The sequence below is a fragment of the Pyxicephalus adspersus genome, chromosome 4 (genome assembly GCF_032062135.1).
Source record: "Pyxicephalus adspersus chromosome 4, UCB_Pads_2.0, whole genome shotgun sequence".
Lineage (NCBI taxonomy): Eukaryota > Metazoa > Chordata > Amphibia > Anura > Pyxicephalidae > Pyxicephalus > Pyxicephalus adspersus.
The window spans coordinates 66,334,668-66,356,549 of NC_092861.1; the positions used below are offsets into that span (position 1 = coordinate 66,334,668).

General features: G+C 33.0%; 1 protein-coding gene across 5 annotated transcripts in view; it reads left to right on the forward strand.

Annotated features, from left to right (window-relative positions):
* The window catches only part of ADGRB3 (adhesion G protein-coupled receptor B3), a 510,634-nt gene that overhangs the window by 455,840 nt on the left and 32,912 nt on the right, over positions 1-21,882 (forward strand). For 4 of the 5 annotated variants that reach the window (XM_072408480.1, XM_072408479.1, XM_072408482.1 and 1 more), the window contains 3 exons: positions 4,348-4,446; positions 4,817-4,988; positions 17,332-17,427. In XM_072408480.1, coding sequence (XP_072264581.1) covers positions 4,348-4,446; positions 4,817-4,988; positions 17,332-17,427 — 367 coding nt within the window. The remainder of the gene's footprint in view (positions 1-4,347; positions 4,447-4,816; positions 4,989-17,331; positions 17,428-21,882) is intronic. The other variant, XM_072408481.1, reaches the window with a different exon arrangement.

A 21,882-nucleotide genomic window follows, 5' to 3' on the forward strand; every position in this document is an offset into this window, starting at 1 on the left:
TCACAATATAATTGCAGCATTAGAAAATCATTATCAAAACATTCTTCTGCCTTGCGTTTTAGTTTTCTTGTAATTTTACAGTCAACATTTTGCTAATTACCCAATGAGAGACTTTTAGAAATAGCAGCACTCAGTAATATTTTGCCCTTTTGTAATGTCCTTGTTTAATTCTTTAATATTTTATTAACAAACATTATTTTAAATGAATAATAATTGAAGTACTTGCAAAGGGCAATGGTATTACACAGGTAGGGATTATGACATTTTAGACCTAAGATCTCAAGCCATTTAAAATACAGATACAAGACTAGTATTAAACTATAAATAATAAAGCAACAAGCACAAACATACATTTAACTTCTGTCTGTGCTGGAAATTATATCACACATTCAAAGCACAATATCCATGTATTAGGCTAATTAGTACAACATGTAGAGAGAAAACTCTAAAAAAAAAAAATACTTTTTTACAGAACTCCAGGCAAACAACCAAAGAATAAGGGGAAATTCTTCCATTATAACTATTTTCTCTGCCACAACATTTGTAGTCCTGTTCAGCCAGTTCAATATCATCACTTTTTATACTGCTGGTTAGGGAGCCTGCTAATAAGACAGTGAAGGACCTTGGAACCAAAGAGTGCCCTTCCTTCCAGTAAGTAGTTTTACTGGGTGGGGCCAGTATTGGAAGATCAACTCAGTATAGAACAAAGCAATTGAGCCTCCCTTACTGAACCCTGTAGCTTAGTGTGCTATATAAAAATTATACTAAAAAACTAAAAAAAGACTAAAAAAAAATTTACTGGATATATATGACACTATAAAACACTGCTGACTAATCCATAAAAATACTGTTTTATTTACTCACATACATTTTTTCAAAGACTATGAAATCATGTCTCAATTAATTTGCTTAATACCTTAGAATTGATCTTTATACATGAATGCAGGCGGACAGCTAAAATCAAGTTTAAAAAGGCTAAACCTCCCTAAGGCCCATATCAGACTATCAAAGTGGCAGCAGATTGCTTACAAAAGGATCTCTAAATAGAACACTTATTTGCTTCATTGACGTTGCTCCATTGCTACCCAAACACTTTAGAATCATTCTCACCAAAGAGGACGCAGCTGTAAAAGGTGAGTGGTTTCTTTTAAAGCCATCTGTTAATAGCGAGCGGCCACCAGTGACCGAATTGCTAGTATCCACACACTTACAATATACACCAGCCATTCCCAACAGGGTTCCAGGAAACTCAGCTTCCAGTTACTTCAGGGGTTTCTTGAGCTTTGGCTGATAGCTCTCCCCCTGAGAGTGCCCTCCTAGTTCAGAATCCAAAGCTACCTAAAAGATTCACCCACATGACACCAACAATCTGTATAACTCTCTGAACCTCGCTGTAAGGGAGCTTTCCTCCAACTGACCCCTATTTGGTTTTTGCAAGGGTTCCTTGAGACATGAACATTATTCGAAATGTTCCTGGGGTAAAAAGGTTAATAAAAGCTAATTTAATTGACAGCAGGCAGTAGCCTAAAAAATTTAGGGTCAGAAAAGTACAGCTACCATTTTTATGCACAGCAGGTATGGGTGTGTTACAGAAGAAATTAATTTACTGTTGACAGGACTGTTTACTTTTAAAGTAATATTTTTTTCAACAGCAATTTTACTGCAGACTGAAGAGTGTAGACCAGAAACAGCAGATGCAACGGGAATTAGAATGATATATCGCATAGACCTCACAATGGAGTTTAATGCTTTATCAGCACAGACTGACATTGCCTGTTTTATGTGCAACGTGCAGTGAAGGGAGCAGGAAAACAGAAATTCCTAAACTGGTATAATGTCACCAAACAAAATTGCTTGTCATGCTTTAAAGTAAAATAAAACAGGAAGGGAAGAAAAGAATATTTCTTGCTGAACAAGTAATAGTATATAAATAGGCATTTCCCTGTTTATGTATGCCCTGATATTTTAGTACACTATAGTATATTTCTTTGCCTATTTAAGTGTAACTGATCAAATGTTATGTTTTTTTTAACAAAGTCAAAAAAAATTATGATTTTCTTAATAAGGGATATGAGGAGTGGACATATGTTCAAAGGTTAAAACTATGCAGTCAAGCCTCTTCATTGTTTACACTTATACATATCTTATGTATATTTATATATGCTTTTTGATCACTGTGTTTTGAGGTATTACCTTACTTTTACAACTGCGACATGTGAACAATTCAGTATTCTTTGACACCCAGGATTGTGGTAGTTCTACTCATCCATTATGAAAAAATTTTTAGTACATATGTGCCCAGTAAAAGTTTTAAAATAAGCCCTTCCTCATTTCTCTCTAAAGTTTTTGGTTCTCTGATTTCCCCAAGGATCACATCTAAGACTCAGGTCCAAGCAACTAAAACTTCTGTTTGATAAGTATGACAATAGAAACAAGTACCAAATCCAGTTTCTATGAAATGGACAAATCTCAAAAAGTACATAAAATACATTTTACAACACAGCAGTGGGAAGTGCCAGGTAAAGACAGGCAACCTATTGGCTTGAAAATTGTAAGTGACTGAGCTAATAGCCATGTGTGTGCAACATTTTTTCATCCTATTGTATTGTAAGCAAGCACTGACTACATGAGAGTGATAGGTCTGAACTTAAGAGAAAGTGCAGCATTGTTTACACACCATCACCAATCACTTAAATTGTTGATCGAAATTGGCGGAAGAGCTAAAAATCAAGCCGCAGCACTGTGGTTTTTCACCAAATGTATAGCTATGTTTATAAATTGAACATTCATCAGTTTGGAAGCCATAGGCTGCTAGACCATAATTTTTCTAGTTTCATAGTTGTTATTTCTGTTTTCATTCATTACCCTTTTATCTTTTTAAACTATATATTACTGTAGTTTACCAGTTTTTAGTTAAGCAGTAGATGAATTATTAAGAAAGAAGGCACTGTCTGAAACAATAATTTGTTGAATGCAATATACCATTTGCTAAATAAACCACCTAGGGTACACTGTTATGATCAGAGATTTGGATAAATGTGCTGCATTTTTATTGTGATTTTGTGTACAGTAAACATAGCGCTAATTAGGCTCTGCAGTTTGCTCTATGATACTCCTTTTTTGTTTCTGAATTAAAAAAAAGAAGGATGACAATGACAGTACCAATTACGTCAAACAGTTTGCATATTACATTGGTTTGAATGTGTTTTTGGACAGAAATCGGCACAGGCTATGTGTCTCATGGAGTCTGTTCTTTCTGGGGTTTTTTCAACGTAAAACAATCCCCCCTCCTCAAAAAAAAATAAACAACTTATTTACAAAATATCAGGATTTAAAAGGTATAGTATATTAATGATTATTTAAAGTCCAGAGAAAAAAAAAGAACTGTCAACAAATAAAGTTTCCCAAACATTTTGATGTAAATTTTTGTAAAATGTATTCAGGCTCAAATTCTTCCCAATTTGGTTTCTCGTTTCCTCTTATGGTAAATTAAGGTTGAATATTTTTTTATGTGTGTGTAAATCCAGGGAATCTATAAATATTGTCAGATGGTGCAGCAATATTGGCCATCACTTTGGAAATGTACACACGAAATATAAAAACTAGTAGCTCATATATGTTATTTAGAAGGAAAAATACTGTTTAGTCATTATATTTTAGTTATAATCATTTTTGTTAAATGCAACAATCACTGTTTATTTATTGATGCTTCTGCACTGTTTTATAAAAAACGAACATTTTCAACAAATAAATCTCATCAAATTCCATTCATTTTAACTCTATATTCAGGCTACAATAAAATGTAGTAATAAATCAATCATTACAACTATAGGTTAATTTGACCTATTGTATCTAAACTATCAGTAAATTGCAACTAGTAGTAATACGGAACATTTATTACCAATATTAAAATTAAAATATTATTCTATGTAATACTAACAAAAGCTGTCAAACTACTACTGTTAAAGATGAAAAAAATAGTGTTGATGTTGGCCTGAATATAGATTGTCATATGTCCGATTTAGCACCTGCTTATGTTTAGCTCAGTGTATAAACTGCTTAATAATAGGAAAAATGGGATATTCACACATTGTTTACAGAAAAAATACCCCGCATGCATGAATGAAATTATCCTTCTTATTGTATAAATAGTAAATGTCACAAATATTTTAATACATCTTTAGTACCAAAAGCTTCCATTAATAAACAAATCAATACATTCATCTTGTTACGTATGCATGAGATCTTATTGAAAAACAAATAGTAAAAGAAAAAAAGTACCATAGCAATGATTTCAGTGAAAATTGAATACTTTGTTTTTTTTGTGGGTGTTCTGTTTGTTTGCAGTCAGATGAGTGAGCCTCATAGCGGTTTGACGCTCAAATGTGCCAAGTGTGGAGTAGTTTCAACAACAGCTTTGTCAGCCACCACCGCCAGTAATGCCATGTTAGTCTAAATCATTTACATCTTCTTGTTACAAATCTATAACCGTGCATGTCTGAAATTAGTCTGATACAATTTGTGTTCTTCTAATAATAATACAATGTCTTATTTATGTTTTTTATTTATTATTTTTTTTATTTATTTACTTTTTTACTTATTCAACACTATTAATTTGTTACCTTTAGACAAACATCTTTTTAAGTAATTATGTTTGAGCATTAACTCCCTCAGTTCTAAGATGGCCAGATTATGAAATATACCATCTGGTGATCTTTCTACTGAAGGTGTTGGCTGTTTTCTTATACTTCTGTGATATGGTTTGTATTCACAAAGCACAATCTGGTTCAGCAAACAAATATCTCTCTCTGCATAGGGCATCTCTTTGGAGTTCCTGTGTTGTTCTACCCCTCCTGGCTTTGACATGGATGTCTGCTGTTCTAGCAATGACAGATAAGAGATCGATACTGTTTCAGATACTGTTCGCAGTATTTGATTCATTGCAAGGATTTGTCATTGTGATGGTCCACTGCATTTTACGGAGAGAGGTGAGAGCAATATTTTTTTCTTCTTGTTTATTATGTGACATTTGATAAGCAATGACTTTTCTTTTTTTTTTTTTAAATCAAGATGCAAAATCACCCTGACTTAAATGTATCAGTTCATGTTTATAGTTTGAGATTTACACCATTCATCACCTAAGATCAATAAATCATTTGGCAAGCAGACACATAAACCTGTGTTTACGTCAAAGGTCCAGTTTAATAGAAAGCATGTTTATGCATGAAGAAATGGAGGAAATACATTCTTGGCTTTACTTTACTGGGTTTGTGGATCATTTAAATTACCTAGGTTCATTTAAAATACACTAAAATATACCATGCCCGTGCTAATAGATGCAATGGCCCAATAAACAAATCTGTGCTTGCTTTGAACTGGTTGGGTTTATAGTAATTTGTTCTCATTCTATTCAGATTGGATATTAACCAGTAGTACTATCATTCAACTAAACATTACCCCAGATACCTATGCAGCCTATTACAATCTACAAGGAATGGTTCTTACATAGTCTTGAAAAAATATCTCCTCTATTTGTCCTTGGGACAATTTTCACAGAGACGGAAAATAATTTGTAAACCAAACCTTTAAATTTGCCACCAGAAAAGGAGATGAGGGAACTCCTGTCTTGTAATTTATCCTGGACAAGAACAGAAGGAACATTTCCCAGACAGGATACAGAAAGAAAAAAATAAACTGACGGGGTTTAAAAGTTACTTACTCTATCTAAAAATATTAAAATACATATACTTTAATAAAATATATATACTGTAATATATTAATAGCAAAAAAAACTCAGATTGGATGGATGAAACAAACTCAGGTTTGCTAAGCTAGTACAAGTCCTTACAGTGCTGATATTTTTAGGATATTCCTATAAGAAAAATGCTTTCAATATCATTTTTATAGTTTATTCATACCTAATAAATCTAAGCTGACTATATGTGAAAAATGCATTTACTGTGTTCACGTCTTGAAGTTCTTGTTATTCTCTCATTTATGTTTCAAGTAAAGTGCATCAATTTACATCTACATATACATAACAATAATCAATATACACAATGGGAGTAACATCCTTCTTAGAATCATTAAGGTTTGCCTGCCCCAGAAGTAATTATACATAAATATAAAGGAAGAAAAAAGCTAGATGTTCATCAATCAGCTGTATCATAAAAGTACAAGGATCACAAAATAGTCACGTTTTATGGTACAGCTAATTGATGAACATCTAGCTATGATTACTTTTATGAATAATTCCTTGCATAATGGATGAAAGATTTATTGTACTTTATTATACAGTCGCATTGATCAAAAAACAGTCACTTTTTATGGTACAGCTGAATGATGAACATCTAGTTATGAATAATCTCTTTTATAATGATTGAAACGTTTATTGTACTTTAATACACAGTTGCATTAATGATCTCTGTCCATCCTCTGAAGAAGCCTACCGGCGAAACGCGTTGGGCATGAGACGATTACCACCCTGACCCTTTCAGTACTTATATTTGGCTGGCTTTTGTCTAGCACTAAAGGCATTTCCCCTTGTCAGTTTCTAGGGGGAAGCCTTTTTCACCATATGTACTCACTATTGAGTTGTACTTGTTGTATACTCACCTACTCATTAGCATTCTTACTGCTAAGCCAAATATGAATTTGATTTCTGCCAGCATAAACCCGATCTTTTTTCTTCCTTTCTATTTATGTATACATGGCATTATCAAAGCAAGGAGGAATTACAGTATGTTTTATAAACAAAGCTAGCAGCAAATTTGATTTTTGGCAAATAGATCTTGGATGGAAAGTCTGGAATTCGCTAAGTGAACTCCCAATATACCTGGTTTGGCAAACAAAGGTTTTAGCAATAAAAAGCACACAGATGGCTTGAGACTGCTGTTTGCCATGTGACACATGAAGATTTAGTAAAGTGGAAAATTCAATCCAGTAATGTATATGAAACAAACAGCTGCTTTGGTTAGACAGTTATAGTATTTAAAGCATCATTCTAGTTTTCTGTAATGCCTTCTATATAGACGTAAAGCCTAAAAAGCTAATTCTACAGGAAGTAATGCTTATTTAGCTCAGTATTTGGACAATATTGGTATTAACAATGATAATAATAGGTTTTAATATGCAACAAAGAGTGTAATTTACTAAAGGAATTTAATTATCAGAGCCATATAGGGAAACTGCAATAATGGGAAAAGATGCGTAGGTAATATGAGTAGATACTGCATAGGCCTGCATAGCATTCAGAAAAGGAAAATGCTGTATAAACTTCTGCACAACTGCACAACGTATTTAGTTGTAAAGCACAAAATTACATTGTTTCAAAAGAAAACACATATTGTTTTTGGAACATGTTCCCACAGGTCCCCCTTTATTCAGAAAGCCAGTGTACATAAACTGCAATGCAAAATTGATTTTTTTCTCCGCTTGGGGAAATTTTACCCAATCTTCTCAAAAACATTGGTACCTAAATCTCATGCCTTAATCTCTGTATGTCTATGACATATTATGTTTCTCTGTTATAATAAATCAAGAAAAAAGTTTGGTTCGCTTGAAGCATTAAAACAGTAACAATCATTGTGGCAATGTGTAACCTAAAAAGTTGTGTAGGAGTTACAATGAAAGAATGCCCATTTGCAAATATTTGTGGGATGATAATGAAAGTGTTGCTGTTCAGATTTGACATCCCACTTTTAGTTTGGTTCAGAACTATATGTTCATTGTTAAAGTAAACAGTTGACAGTGTTCGTATTGGCTGATGACTGTCAGGGGCTGAATTATGCTGTCATCCTTGACTACTACCAAACAATGAAAGTGATACTAGCTGCATACATGCATATACCATTGGCAATGTAAACCTCTGCCTATTGTAAAGGGATCATTGAATATTCTGTTTTTCACTGAAAGCAGTTTGGCTAACCAAAATTGAATTGCAAGCATTAAGTAAAATGTAGCTTTCAGGCTTGAACAAGGAAGAACAGGGTTGCTTTAAATCGAAAAGACTTGTTGTTATTACTAGCTTGAATAAAAATGATTTTATCTGAAGCATTCTGCTTCATATGATGGACTCCCCCTTTTCGCTACTTCAGCACAGTCCTAGTCTACAAGTGGATGTATACAAACAAGTGCTGCCTTGTGGTTTCAGATAAACCTGCTTTCTACAACTAGTCTGGGTCTGTACTGAAGCCTCCGAAGCAAGAACATCAACAACAATCAATATAAACCTGAAACATCTTGCATTACACATGAGCTGTGTTTAGAAGCATGTATATTAATGCACACCTTGCTGTTACAAGTTTTTTTAACACAACCACGTGAGCTCCACTCTCATTTGACAGTAATTGCCTGACAATGTAGGATTCCCTAAGAATATGTTGCTCTATCTTGTATTTTTATGGGCTGTGATGGACAGGCTGTATGAGCATATTGTAACCATAGAAAATTATTACATGCAAGCCATCTTTCTGAAAACATGGGCTGATTAAAACATATACAGTAAATCACATTCTAGAAAGGAAAAAATGTTGTGTTGTCTGTAAACAAATAATGCCTGTTCACTAATTAAACAGAAAACATATAAAAGAGCACATATTTCTACATTGATTATATGAATCTTTAACCCAAATTCAAAAATGGTAGTGTGATACATCTTTAAAGAATAAAATAAATTACCTACTAAAGGGTTATCTTACCTTGCAAAGCATTATTTATTGCATTGTTCTTGCACATGCTCTAACTTCTAAAAGAAGATAAATTAGTTGTCTCTGACCTCTGTATCTTGTCATATGCTGTAATTGTTTTGCTTTACTAGACATTGCATCAACTAATCATATATTCAAAATAGGTTTAGATAATGTCCAAGCGGCATACTGTGATAATATTATTTTCCATTCATCCAACCCATTATCAGACAAAACAATGTTGCTATTTACATATGTTTGCTTGGTAGATCTATTATGTTTAATTACTAGAGAAGGTTGAATTTGTAGAAATTCAATCAGATTTATTCCAATTTATCCCTAAATTCAGTTTGATTTTCAAAATATTAAATTTGCCTAAAATTTAATTTGATTCAACTTTTGACATGATTACTTTAAAAGGCTAACTAATATAGCCTAATTAATCTAAACTGCCTTCATTAATTGAGGCAAAAAAGAAAAACATATAATCTAGTGTAGAAAAAAAAGTCAAATGTCTCCCAAAGGAAAATTATTCCTGGAGGATTTGATTCAAAATTGAAAATTCCACTTCAATTTTACCTAGTCAGTTATTCTAAGCTCATTCCTATTAACAAGACAAATAGATTTATTGTGTTTGAAAATGCAAAGATGAATATATATAGTGCAATATTCATACATGCACAAATCATGTTATGATCTGACTGTACTACATTGAAATTTAGCCTTTTTTATAGAAATTTGCCCTTCTTATATTTAGAATGGTAATTTTGTTTTCTCTCCTCTGACTCAATTACTATTTCAGTCATTAGTAGTTTTTGACTTGGGCAATCAAACTGTACATCTATCACAAACTAATATAATTAAGTACACTGACAATTTCAGCAAAATGGCTTATCCCTGTATTCTCAGAGCATCTGTATTCTCAGAGAGGCCTAGGTACAATTAATAGAGCACAATAGCAAAATTTAGATGGGGCCCATCAAGTGTCAATTGAGCCAACAGTGTATTTCATAAAAAAATGACAGGTAGCCAGAAAGATGTCAGCATGGTCAGTAAATCACTAAGGACTAGTGCTACAGACAGAAGATTAGAGCAGAAGCACAGGCAAATAACTGTAATCAGGTCTAAAACAATTTTTAAAATGTTGCATTGGTTTCAGTGAAAAACTGCCAGTAAAAATCAGCAGGTCCAGGAATGGAGACAGTTTAAAGTAGAACTAAACCCTTCTGCATTTACTTATCTGGGTTCCGTAGCTGGGCACCGCCATCTTTCTTTTTTCTGCTGCCCAGGAACAATCTTCAATCATCTTGATGGGCTTTCCGGGGTGATGTAACTCCTGCAAGCTGACAGCAACCAAAGCTGACTCTGCATGCACACCTTAGCTTTTTTGCATATTCCAGACACAGTTAGGCAAGTAACACCTGCTATTTCAGAAGAGACATCACCCGCCCCTTTCTGCAATAATCACCTGCCTGAATTGCTGAAGTTCAAAGTGGCACTCAAGTTCCACTTTAGGTGGAGCTGTTGAGCTTGACACTACCCCACCTGCCTTCAAAGTTTCCATTGGACTTTAATGTAATAAGTTGACTTAGGGAACATTAGGAGTTGGGAGATGGCTGGGGTGAGATCAAGATTTTAGGATATGATTAGGACTTGCATATTAGTTACCCCACCTATATCTCAGGATGTATTGTTTATTTGGCTATGCAGTTGACTCTGAAGGTAGAGTTATTTAAACATGACAAAAGAATACTTGTTATGGTATACATGTCCTTGCAATAAAAACCTCAGTTATTATGTTTATCCCGGTAAATGAGAGGGCCAGATATTCAGGTCCTTTCGGATCAATAGCAAGGTCATATGCAAGGACAAATGATCAATTTCCTGTCACAAACTGGAAAATGTATGCGTGTATGTCTATATGTTTATTTATGTTATACCATGGTTTAGGGTTTTTACCTAATATTTACTTTAGCGTCAGTGGCTTTTTAATTAAAATATTCACCATTTTTCAAGTGCGTATGCATTTTAAATTTTGATTCCTAGTTACAATTCCTAGTTACAAAAATAACTGTTCCATTTCATAATAAAAATATACTTTTTATGTATATGTTTTGCATTAATTTTAATTGAAGATAAACTGTACAAAGCAGCTTTCAGTTAAATTAAAAGAAATGTGAGAGAATTACACAATTTTACCTAATTAAAGATATATACTGTACTCAATTACAATAAGCTGCTGTACCGCTGCAAATGTCTCCACTCTCCCTAAACCCTCTTTATCACAGTAAAATTCTTCCACCGGTTTCATGACCAAGGATGGACAGTGTTTAAAATCCCTTGGTTTCTGGCTCTGATCCGTGTGTAGAAAAATGCTCCTAATTGTAAGTCTGTACCATGGAAGAGAATAGTTCTGATTGATGCTTGTCCCAGAGATAGCTAATACTTTAAATTTTTTACATATATATACACATTTATATATTATTGTATTTATATTGTAATCTTATTTGCATTGGTGTCATTTTATAAGGGAATTGAAAGTGGGTTTGCAATGGTTAACATTTTGTAATTAGGCAAGATAAAGAAAAATAGAAAACATGTATATCTTGGTTTATGATGAAATACTAATGCTGCTCAGCTTGAAAATAACATAACAAATAGCCACTGCCAAGTTTTACTAGAGGAGTCATAAATTTGTTTACAGTAAATCATAATGCTGCTGTGCAAGCATACTAATTTAAGAGTCAGACCCAGATTCTCTAACCAGCACAGTGCTCTGACAAAGCTGTGCTCTTACAAGCATCAAGCTGAAATCGTACTGGATTTAAATGCAAAATACATTATGCTAATTTGGACAGAACTTGTTATACCATATAAAGCAAGTAGTTATCCAATAAACACAATATATACAGGATAAATTCTCTTTAATGGATTTTATAATAAAAACCTGCAAGATTAAAAATGTAATAATAATTTCCCAACCCAGAACGTCTTTTTGTAAACTTTCGTATATAAGTCAGAGACACCCAAGCATTTTAGCAAGAGGGTCAAAAATCAAAACATACAAATTTCTGCAAGGATATTACAGTCGCTTTCTTTCAACTATCAAAATATTTAACTAGTTAAAAAATGAGTTATATCTATTATGACACCAGTTACATCAATTTATTGTTCCTGTGACTGAATTACCCAGCCATCAGAACTAGTATAGAATAGAATTCTGATTTTAATTCAGAATTTAATTTTTTCCTACCTAACTTTAAACATCTGTTTAAACCGTTCATGCACTGTTCAGTGACCATGATTTATGTGACTAGTCATTAGACGAGTATTTCACCTATTAGTACCTTAGTAAGAAATTGCACTGGTTGTTTTCCATGGGAATATAATCCTGGACTGTTGTACAACTGTCCTAAGTCTACCAAGTAGTTATGAACAATAAGTCATAATAAGGTCTGAACAGGTAATGGTAAAAACAGATGATCATAGATTCTCAGGAGTTTTTAGTTGTATGCAAAGCAATAATATTCTTATAAGAGTTTCCCAATCCAATGTATAAGGATGTTAATCCTCCATACAAATATTAAGCCACTGTATATGAATAAATGTCAACACATGCGTGTTTTGCAACACCACACAATTGGAAAATACTTCACCTTTTTTCTCACGTTACCACTACAAAAAGGCTATATAAGCCTAAAGGTTAGTTCCTTTAGAGGACCTTATGTATGCTTTTAAACTAAAATACCGTTGGCAATAATAAATGAATGGCAATATTCTATTTTTATAACAATTCTAGTTCCAAACAAAGCAGAGAGTTTTTGTGTTTGTTCATAGGCAGTGGTGTTGGAACCCCTAAATTTCCAGTGTAGGTGGATGTCTTAAAAGCTGAAAGTTCAGTTAGTTAGCCAGACACATATAAGTGACTTTTCTGAAGCCACTATACACACTCTAAACTGAAATGTTCATGCCCTTATAGGAATACTGTGAAAATGTGCTGGCAGTACACTTACTGTACAGAAACATGTATTTAAATTCTGCCAAAATAAAGAGGCAGATTGTAAAGCTGCGATAGACTTGAAGGTGGCAGCTGTTAGAGATGTAAGACTTGGAAAACTTGTCATTGGAAAACTAAAAAAAAAAAAATAAATAAATGACTCAAATGCAGTCACTTGACAAAATACTTAATTTAGCTATCTTGATTGAATTTTGTAGTTGGCTGAATTAAAGAGCGGTGTAGATAAACCTACTCAGCAAGAGTGGAGAAAGTATTTATCTTAGCTGTTGTTTTGAAGCACTTGCCAGTAGAGATGAACAAACAGATCATCTGAGTTTAAATGCAGATCTAAGCAAGCAAATATTTACAACAAAATTTTTTTGGTGCCAGTTTACCATCGTTCTCATTCATTTCTTTTTTTAACAATGCCCTTTATTAAAAAGCCAGAATACCATCAAGCCTTAAGTCATGCAAAAAAAGTTTTTTTCCATTAGAAAATAAATCAAATACTCTACCACAAATACTCTGGGTCAAATAGTCATTATTACAAAAGTTAACAAACCATAATACAGATTAGACACCTCTCATTTTACCTATCCAGTTGACCTTGTTCAACTTTATCCCATGTAAAGTGGAAAAATAAACCCAAACCTGGAATATTAAGGTTGTAAGAAAGGATCAATGGACTGTTGTTGGAGTAGCCTAACACGCTGTGAAATTGTTGCTGTCTGTTTAATTAGAAAGTAGATGATGTGTAGCTGTAATATGCTTCCAAAGAAATGAACAAGACATAGTCTCACTACAATCACTGTCAATTTAATTTACCATGCTATTTACCAGTCATGACAATGGATGAACAGATCTTATGCAGATTTGAGCTCCTACAGTTAAGACAAATAATAAACCCATTTTATTAATCAATTCGATTTCAGATTAAAAAAACATTAGACAGTAGTGATGTATTAAGATGTATTAGGATTTTTTGCTGTATGCTACATGACATTTCTAATCTCATGAATGCACTTATTGGGTCAGATTTATGAAAGTTCTCCAAGACTGGAGGAGTTAGACTATAACTGGAAGAACCTTGTTGATCTAGCAAACCTTGCAGAACTTTATTAAATGAGTCCCTTTGTCCTTGTAAAAAAAAATATGTACCTCTTCTGTCCATGATATTTACATGAAAGGATGCTGTGTACCTTTAAAGTTATATATCTCTGGGTAAATTCCTTCCGTTTTTAAAATTATTTATTATCCTGTAGCCAACTATCCATATCTTGGTAGTAATGAATATGAATCACCAATAAAAAAAATGGATTGCAGCAACATAGTCAGCCATCCGTGTCATAGAAATTAGATCTTGTAGAGTCCAATGTATACATTGCCAATTTGTAATACATTTTCATGCTATATATTTTGTCTTACCTCTAATATGCAATATAAAGTGTTTTTCTTAAATATAATAAATGTTGATTTATTTATTTGATATAATTTTTAGATTTGTTAGCTGAAAGAAAAAAAACAGATTAGGAAATTGCCAATTCTAGTTCTCACATGCACACACATTTTATTTTCAGTTGTCATGTTATTGGTCTGCTATTTCATGAACAATTTTAAGCCCAATGCATGAAAAAATACATTATTTGGAGAGCCAATATCTGGAGAGCCAATATTCTGTCAAGGAAATCTATGATGAGAGATAAATCATGCTCTGACATCAGTACTTTCTAAATCCTGTCTTAGACAGATAATGAGTCCTTTATGCCTATTTTAGATCTTAGACACAGAAGTATTAGTGCCAGTAACAGAGCTGTATTTCAGAATAAGAAATGCCCACCACGTCAAAATGTCTCCCCTGATAGGTTGACCTTAACATCAAAACAAGTATGTGAAGGTTAAATTAGAACATTAAAGAAAATAGAAGGGTTAAAACCTTATTGTTCTGTGTCCTTTTTTAAAAAATGTTATCTGCCCCAAAGATACCATAGGAAGTAGAAATCTTCCCAATTTAGGGAAATTTTCAAATGTTACTATTGTTGCAAATAGGTTCCACAAATAAGACATTTATCTATATTTGGGCTACAGTGACAGCAAAATCTTGCATTAACCATAACTCCATAGCATTTTTCTCCCAAGACAACAGTCTGTAGGACAGACTTACTGATGGGGACACAGAGAGCATAATTTATTAGCTCTCCAAAACTAGAAAAGATAAACCTGGAATGAATTTTTTTAAACCATTTGTAATATTTTAGCAAATGTTTTTGATCCTAGACTAGAACCATTTCAGAGTTGCTGGATCACACAGTTTCTACCATGATAGTCTATCTTCTGCAGTCTTGGAGAGCTTTAATAAATCAGGCCCAGACAGTAAAACAAACGTGAAAGAGAATCCCTTACAAGGCTCAACTTTGTCTGTAGTTTCTGTGTAGCTGTTCTGTCACTATTCTTTCAAGAGCTAGATAGAGCAGAATTGATTAACAAAAAGTGTTTATGCTGTTCATTTAGCAAGAGATAATTTCCTTAGCTTAGTGTATAAGGTGAACTTTTGCTGACCTCAACTATTCAATCATTTGCAAGTGAAACCCAATTCTTCAAAACATTCAAAATATTGTACCTTTTATTAATTTTAAAAGATTAACCAAAAAAAATAATATTTTTAGTATACACACATACATGCTTACGAACAAGTGCATTGACAAACACATATGAACTCACTGGGGTTAAACTATAGGTGTTTGGGCTGTTCACTTAGCGAAGTGAATTGCAAGTGATAATTCAATACACTTGTCATGAAAATTCAAGAAAAAATACCAAATCATGGGGAAAAAAAACGGATGCAAAGCTCTACCTCATTCACTGTAATTTCAGCTTAAACAGTTTAAACACTTTTTGTAATTCTGCCTATTGTCTTATTTTTGTCAATTTTCTTTTTATACTGCTCAAGAACAAAATCACACTATACGTCAAAATATACTATCTGAGAAAAAATGTGTGAAAATGTTCTTCTGACATCTTAAAGTGTATGAGCATTACTATCACAAATTGAGCAATTTGATAAAGAAAAACATTGTGTGCTTCATCTAACCATAGAGTTCCATAAAATCAGATTAAGAGGTACCAACTTCAAGACAGATCAAAAACAGTATATCACTCTTTATTGGATAAATAGAAGAAAGTTTTATTAAAACACGGCAGGGCTTCATATGTCAGCTCAGCTGTAAAGCTGTAAAAATTTGGTATGGTGAGAGGTAGGGGCCTAGTAGTTTTCAGCAGTTTGAAACAATAATATCTAGATTCCAAGACTTTGTATACAGTCCAGTATGTGGTATCACCTGATTCCAGCATACCAGATTACTTCTATGTAAAAAAAAGTTGACTTGTTATACATTGAATAGGATATTAATACTACAAGTACGAGTTCTAAATTAATAATGGTACAAATTGTTTAGTGCTGTGCAGGCATCAAAATGTGGCCTAATACCAATGGTATAATCAACCAATAATCAACCAATGGTATGATATAATAATACAATAAAAATTCTGATGTCATAATGCATATTTGAAATACTTGATGACTGAGATGATCTATTTTGACTAAATAATTACACAATAAATAAGTAACAGCAGGCTAATTGCAATGTCAGCAGAAATCCTAAACCTTTTAGGTATAATTCCAACTATTGCACTTTTTTTGAGAATTTTTAAAACCTACTTACTTTCTATATTAACATTATCATCAGGACTAGAATTTAGAGGCCACACACACAGAATTAAAAGCTGAATTGAAGGGGGGGGGGGGGTCTGCTAATAATAGTGTTTTTATTGCTTAATGTATTTCCCTTTGAAATATCTTTTAATTTTGCCCCTGTTAACAATGTTGTTTTTTTGGAACAGAAAGTAAGGGAAATCTCAAAAATGATAAACAGTAAAAACTTAACCCAAAATGTTTACTCTTACCCCAATCTATACAACGATTGCATATACACTTTTATGAAAATAAATTTATTGGGGAAAGAAGGTAATATAACGTTGTGCATAATGTATGAGCACCTCACTACTCAACGAATACATCTAAATTTCTGCATGATATGATATCCTTGGAAAACTGCGTTTTTTTTGTATTTCTGTTCCTTTTTCAACTGGAAATCGCATCAACTGCTGGCTATGTGTAATCCATATTCAACCCTTCCGAAAGGGACCATGTTAAGCACTCTCGTCACATATTAAAACTTCAATAAACAAATTAAAATAAAAATGTGATCTAACATACGTAATATCTCATTAAACTTTTTTGTACTTTACATTTTTATTACATCCATATTAATACATATTGTATATTATAATATTTCATGTTTTGTTATGATCTACTTCAAAAGAAAGTGAACTGAAAAACAAAAAACAAAAAAACCCTTTGGAACCCTTTTTCAATCCTACACCTTCTTTCTTTCTTCACCTATTATCTTTGTGTGTGCTAGTAAATATAGTAACCTGGTATAGTTGTTAAAGGTACTATGAATTACCATTGAGTTCTATAAATGATACTATGTTATTGCAATATCCACGTCTAAATGCATAATGCATAATGCATGTATAATTATCAAGTATAGTATAAAGAAATTTAAAGTACTGCCATTGTTTTTACAGGTCCAGGATGCTTTCAGATGTCGGCTCAGAAACTGTCAGGATCCAATTAACGCAGACTCTTCAAGTTCCTTTCCAAATGGACATGCTCAAATTATGGTTAGTTTTCATTGGTATCATACTTATATTTTGAATGCATGATGGTGATCCTTTAAATTAAATTGGAATTTCAATGGGTAAAAGAAATGAAGATACATGGTTTATAATCTAGGCATGTGGAAGGAGCATTGTATGGCAGATTAACTTTACACACAAAAAAAAAACTGCCACCCACCTTTATACTCTTAACCACCTAACCACCCCTCAACCTTTGTTGTCGCTGCTCTGAGAATAGATTCCCAGAGATTTGAACACAGTATCAAATCCAATAGTATGGGTATGGCCTTCAAGTCAACAGAACTTTTGCACTGAAGTTGTAACACAGCTGGATATTGTCACTGCTATAAAGAGGTAAGTAGCCAATTGAATAGGGTTAGTTTAGAATAGCTTAGTGGGCTAAGGAGTGGGGGTTAGACAGTGTAAGTGAACCCGTATTTTATTCTGTGATCCTGCAATTTGCCAAAAAAAAAATATATGTGAGACTGATTTGTATTGTAATTTACCAAAACTGAGACCTTGAATCTGAATTTGCTTTGCAATGTACCCAGGGGAAACAAAACCACTTTGCTCTGTCATTGTTTTAATTTAACAAACACTATATTTCCAATTTTACAGCTCGGTTGCAAGATGAAATCCCTGTTCTGTATAATATTCGGTCTTTAAAGTAAAATATAGCACAAAAAATGGTACAATTCTATACAACCTGCTTAGCGAGTATAATGCCAAATGCATGTGCTACCACATCTTGCTGTGCCTGCATGTACCGGATCAAACTATGTTTTATATGATCTTAACAAGCATATGTTTTGCTGAAGAAGACAATGTATGCTTTATTTAAATATTAATCAACAAAATAGATGGAAAATGACCTTGCACTCCCCAGGGGTCTCCTTTCTCAAAAGACACCGGAAATCAAATTGACCCAAGATCATCAAGCATACTTCATTAAAAATAGGCATTCAAAGCACAAACGTGTACACTTTCCATTCGTAATAAAACATTCCTTTTGTTAGAAAAGCATACATCCTGCTTGACATTAGTAGAAACAAAGGAGGGTGATAGGGCAAGTAAACTAAGAAAAAAGTGTGCCATATTCAGCAGCCAAGTGTCAAACAAAGTATGTATCAATAAAATTAAGCATAAATGCTTTGAAAGCCTTTGATGAAAAATATCAAATCATGTAAAATGTTTCACACTGGTTGTGCAGTTTATTGTTTCTATTTAATTTAAATCAAAGCTGGCCAAAAGGAACTAGTCAATAGGTCTCTTAGAAGCCAATCAGAATACATTGTTCAAATATCTGCCTATAATAAACATGTACATTTAACCAGTGTTAGCCATTTATTAAAAATTTGTGTGGTAATAAGACCATTACATGTTGTTTTTTAAAAGGGTTAACATTTTTAGTTGCTTGTAATAGAGAACCACTCCGGAGATTAATATGGTTTTGGTTTTCATTTAGTTCAAGAGTTATCTTCTTTTTATGTCTGCAATTCAGAAATAATAGCGGTAAGACTTTAGCCTAAAGTGTTTTTTTTTTTTGTTTTGGTGATAAGGAGGGTTAAACTTTCTGTTTCACTGGCTATGAAAATCTCCATTAGTTCCTCTTCCATGGCCACTGGAGAAAATGTTTAGGGGATATTGTTTCTCATTATTTTTCGAAGAACATCCTTTGTGTCAAAGTGTAAGTCTAACCCTTCTCACACTACCCACAATAAATAAACTTTATCTGCATTAAAAAACCCTGAAACATCACACTATACAAAAGCTAATTGACAGCTAAAGCTAAAAGACAGTCTTAAGCATTATTAAAATTACTATACTTAGACATTTCTCCTTAAGTAGAGTTTAAGTCTTATTTTCTAAAAATGTTGACAAGATGGATTTGTTAAGACAGACAAAACTTTTTAGTCCCTTCTGTAAAAATAGTTTTGTGTTCCTGTGAATCCTGTAAAACTATTACTTACCAATAAAAAAATATATGCAGAGGCACATAATAAATGCAACTGTGCTTTTTTGATTATAATTGATTTAATTATTTGGATATTTCGTTTACTTATATATAATGTGCATTACACAGTGACTGTGCCTGATATTTGTTTGGAGTGCCATCCAAGAGCCTTTAGCTGTATTTTATTAGTCCAACTTACACTAGGAATATTGTCACTGCATGGCCACTTTTGTTTGAATTTGATACTCATGTTGTTATTTATTTATGGCATTAGTTATTGTTAGTGTTCTAACCAGCCAGCCATAAAAAGTTAAGGTATAGCTGTCTCATCCATATCCAGCTTTCCCAGGAGCTTAAAAAGACAATAGATTTTTGTAAGTTACACAGCACACCCTGTGGATTTGTATTAACATGCCCATGAAATATCACAGTAAATCCCAATATTCCTATTTATTGTAAGGTACATATTATATAAATATTTACTGGAACCTCAAATTAGTGTTTTTATTTTTCTGGAATCTGCTTTCAATTTAGTATAATATATAAATTACTCTACCTTGTTTTCTTGCCTTTTGCATTTGTTTTTCGGTTCTCTGCTTGTCTCCTGTGTAGTTGTATTTGTATGTTTCTCTTTAGTGCCAGACTAAAAAATGTGCTTGTTATTAATTCAAAAGAAAATTGCTGACAATTTCTGTCCCTATTTTACAGTTAGTGTCCCAAAATAGTCTGTTTGCCAGAGGCACTTGTCATTGTTTCAATGAATCATATAGTTCCTGAAACTTTCCTTTGTTTTATAAACATAAAGTTTCAATTTGTTTATTTGGTTGTAATGCAATAAAATTTCCAAAAATAACAAAAAGAAAGAAAAAAAATAACATATGACTGTCAGCAAGTTTTATCTGAGATCAGTAAAAACACAAAACCAGTCTGCTTTCATATTCTGGTGAAAGTCCTACTGGGTTTCAGTTTGTCCATTTTTTAAAACTGAATAAAAAAAAAAAAAATAATAGTTGTCTTCCTTCTTCAGTGATGCCTAACCTCCCATATATACCAATTTGTATAGCTAGTATTTGGGAGTGGTGAGTACGAGTGTGATAACTCTATCCATACATTAGTACTTGATCAAAGTTTAAAGGGGAAATAGTGTCCCCCAAAAAGTGGTGTCATTCAACCTTAAATATACCGTTAGTGAAACTATAAAGAACAAATACAATGTACACAAAAATAAAATAGATTCAGCTGCAGAGAACTAATACTATCGCATTATAGCTTCCGCATTTGTAGTAATTAGGATTTATTAGGACAGGCATTATGAACATGTTTTGTCTGCAGTGGATTATCACGTTAAATGACCATGTGAATGAACATATTATCTCTCCAGAAATGATCTTGGTTTGTGTGCTGTCCTGTGTTTATTAGGGATGTAGCAAAACATGTTTATAATGAGGCTAAATATATCTACTTTAAAGAGAGGTGAAGGAGTAGTATAGTATAATGTATATGTAACCAAAGGGCTTTTTGGTTGAAAGGCAATCTGTTGCCAACTCACTAAATATGTTTGGTGTTTATTTAGGTTGTCATGAATTACAAAGATTTGTTTTTAAGTTCACCAGTTGCATCACTTACAGCGAGCCCATTTTCAAAGACACTCCTATACCAAACTCTTAATATTATGGAACAGGAGTGCATCATAAATACTCCATCTTTAAAGCATGTTAGTGTTTCAAGTTTTGTCAGACTAATTTTCAAGCCAGGAGTACAAATGCCATGTACATATAATAAATATTACTGGCTAGTGTATATTAAGTACTAGTGACTTGAAAAGAGCTTGATAACACTTGAAACATCACCATGCTTTAATGCTGGAGTTGTTATGTTACTCTCTGTTCCAAAAAAACTGAGATTCTGTGCCTGATTTATCAGTAAGGATTACAAGTATTCTTGAATCTCTCCCCAACCCATAACTGTATAAATAAAATGAATAATTTAAAAATATGCATTAATCAGTCAATAGAGAAAAAAAAAACACTGTATTATATTGCATTTTTGGTCCTATTGTCATGCCCAGCTCTTCTGACCTGTAGGGTGGCTCATAAGGAGTGGAATTGAGCACATCTTGGACAAAATTTAGCATATAATTCAACTGGCATTATCCCTGAATCTAATAATTGTTTAAATGTCATTTTTTAGTAAAAGTAAATAATATTTTATCATTTATTCCTTTATGAATTGCCCTGATAGCACTGAATCTAACATTTACCAAAAATTAGCTGACAACCCCAAGAGTTAGCTGTTACTGCTTTACACACATAGTAGATTTTTGTACATGCATATTTACATGAGCTTGTGTGTGAGTTGGATTGTGGCATGGTTGAGGAAGAACTCCACCACTGCAAACGCATTACCTTTTGGTGCAGTTTGTGGCTCTTGCATATATGTATATACTAGCAGTTTGCTATTTGCCCAGGAGCAACTAACTAGTTGATTTAGACTGCAAATCTGAA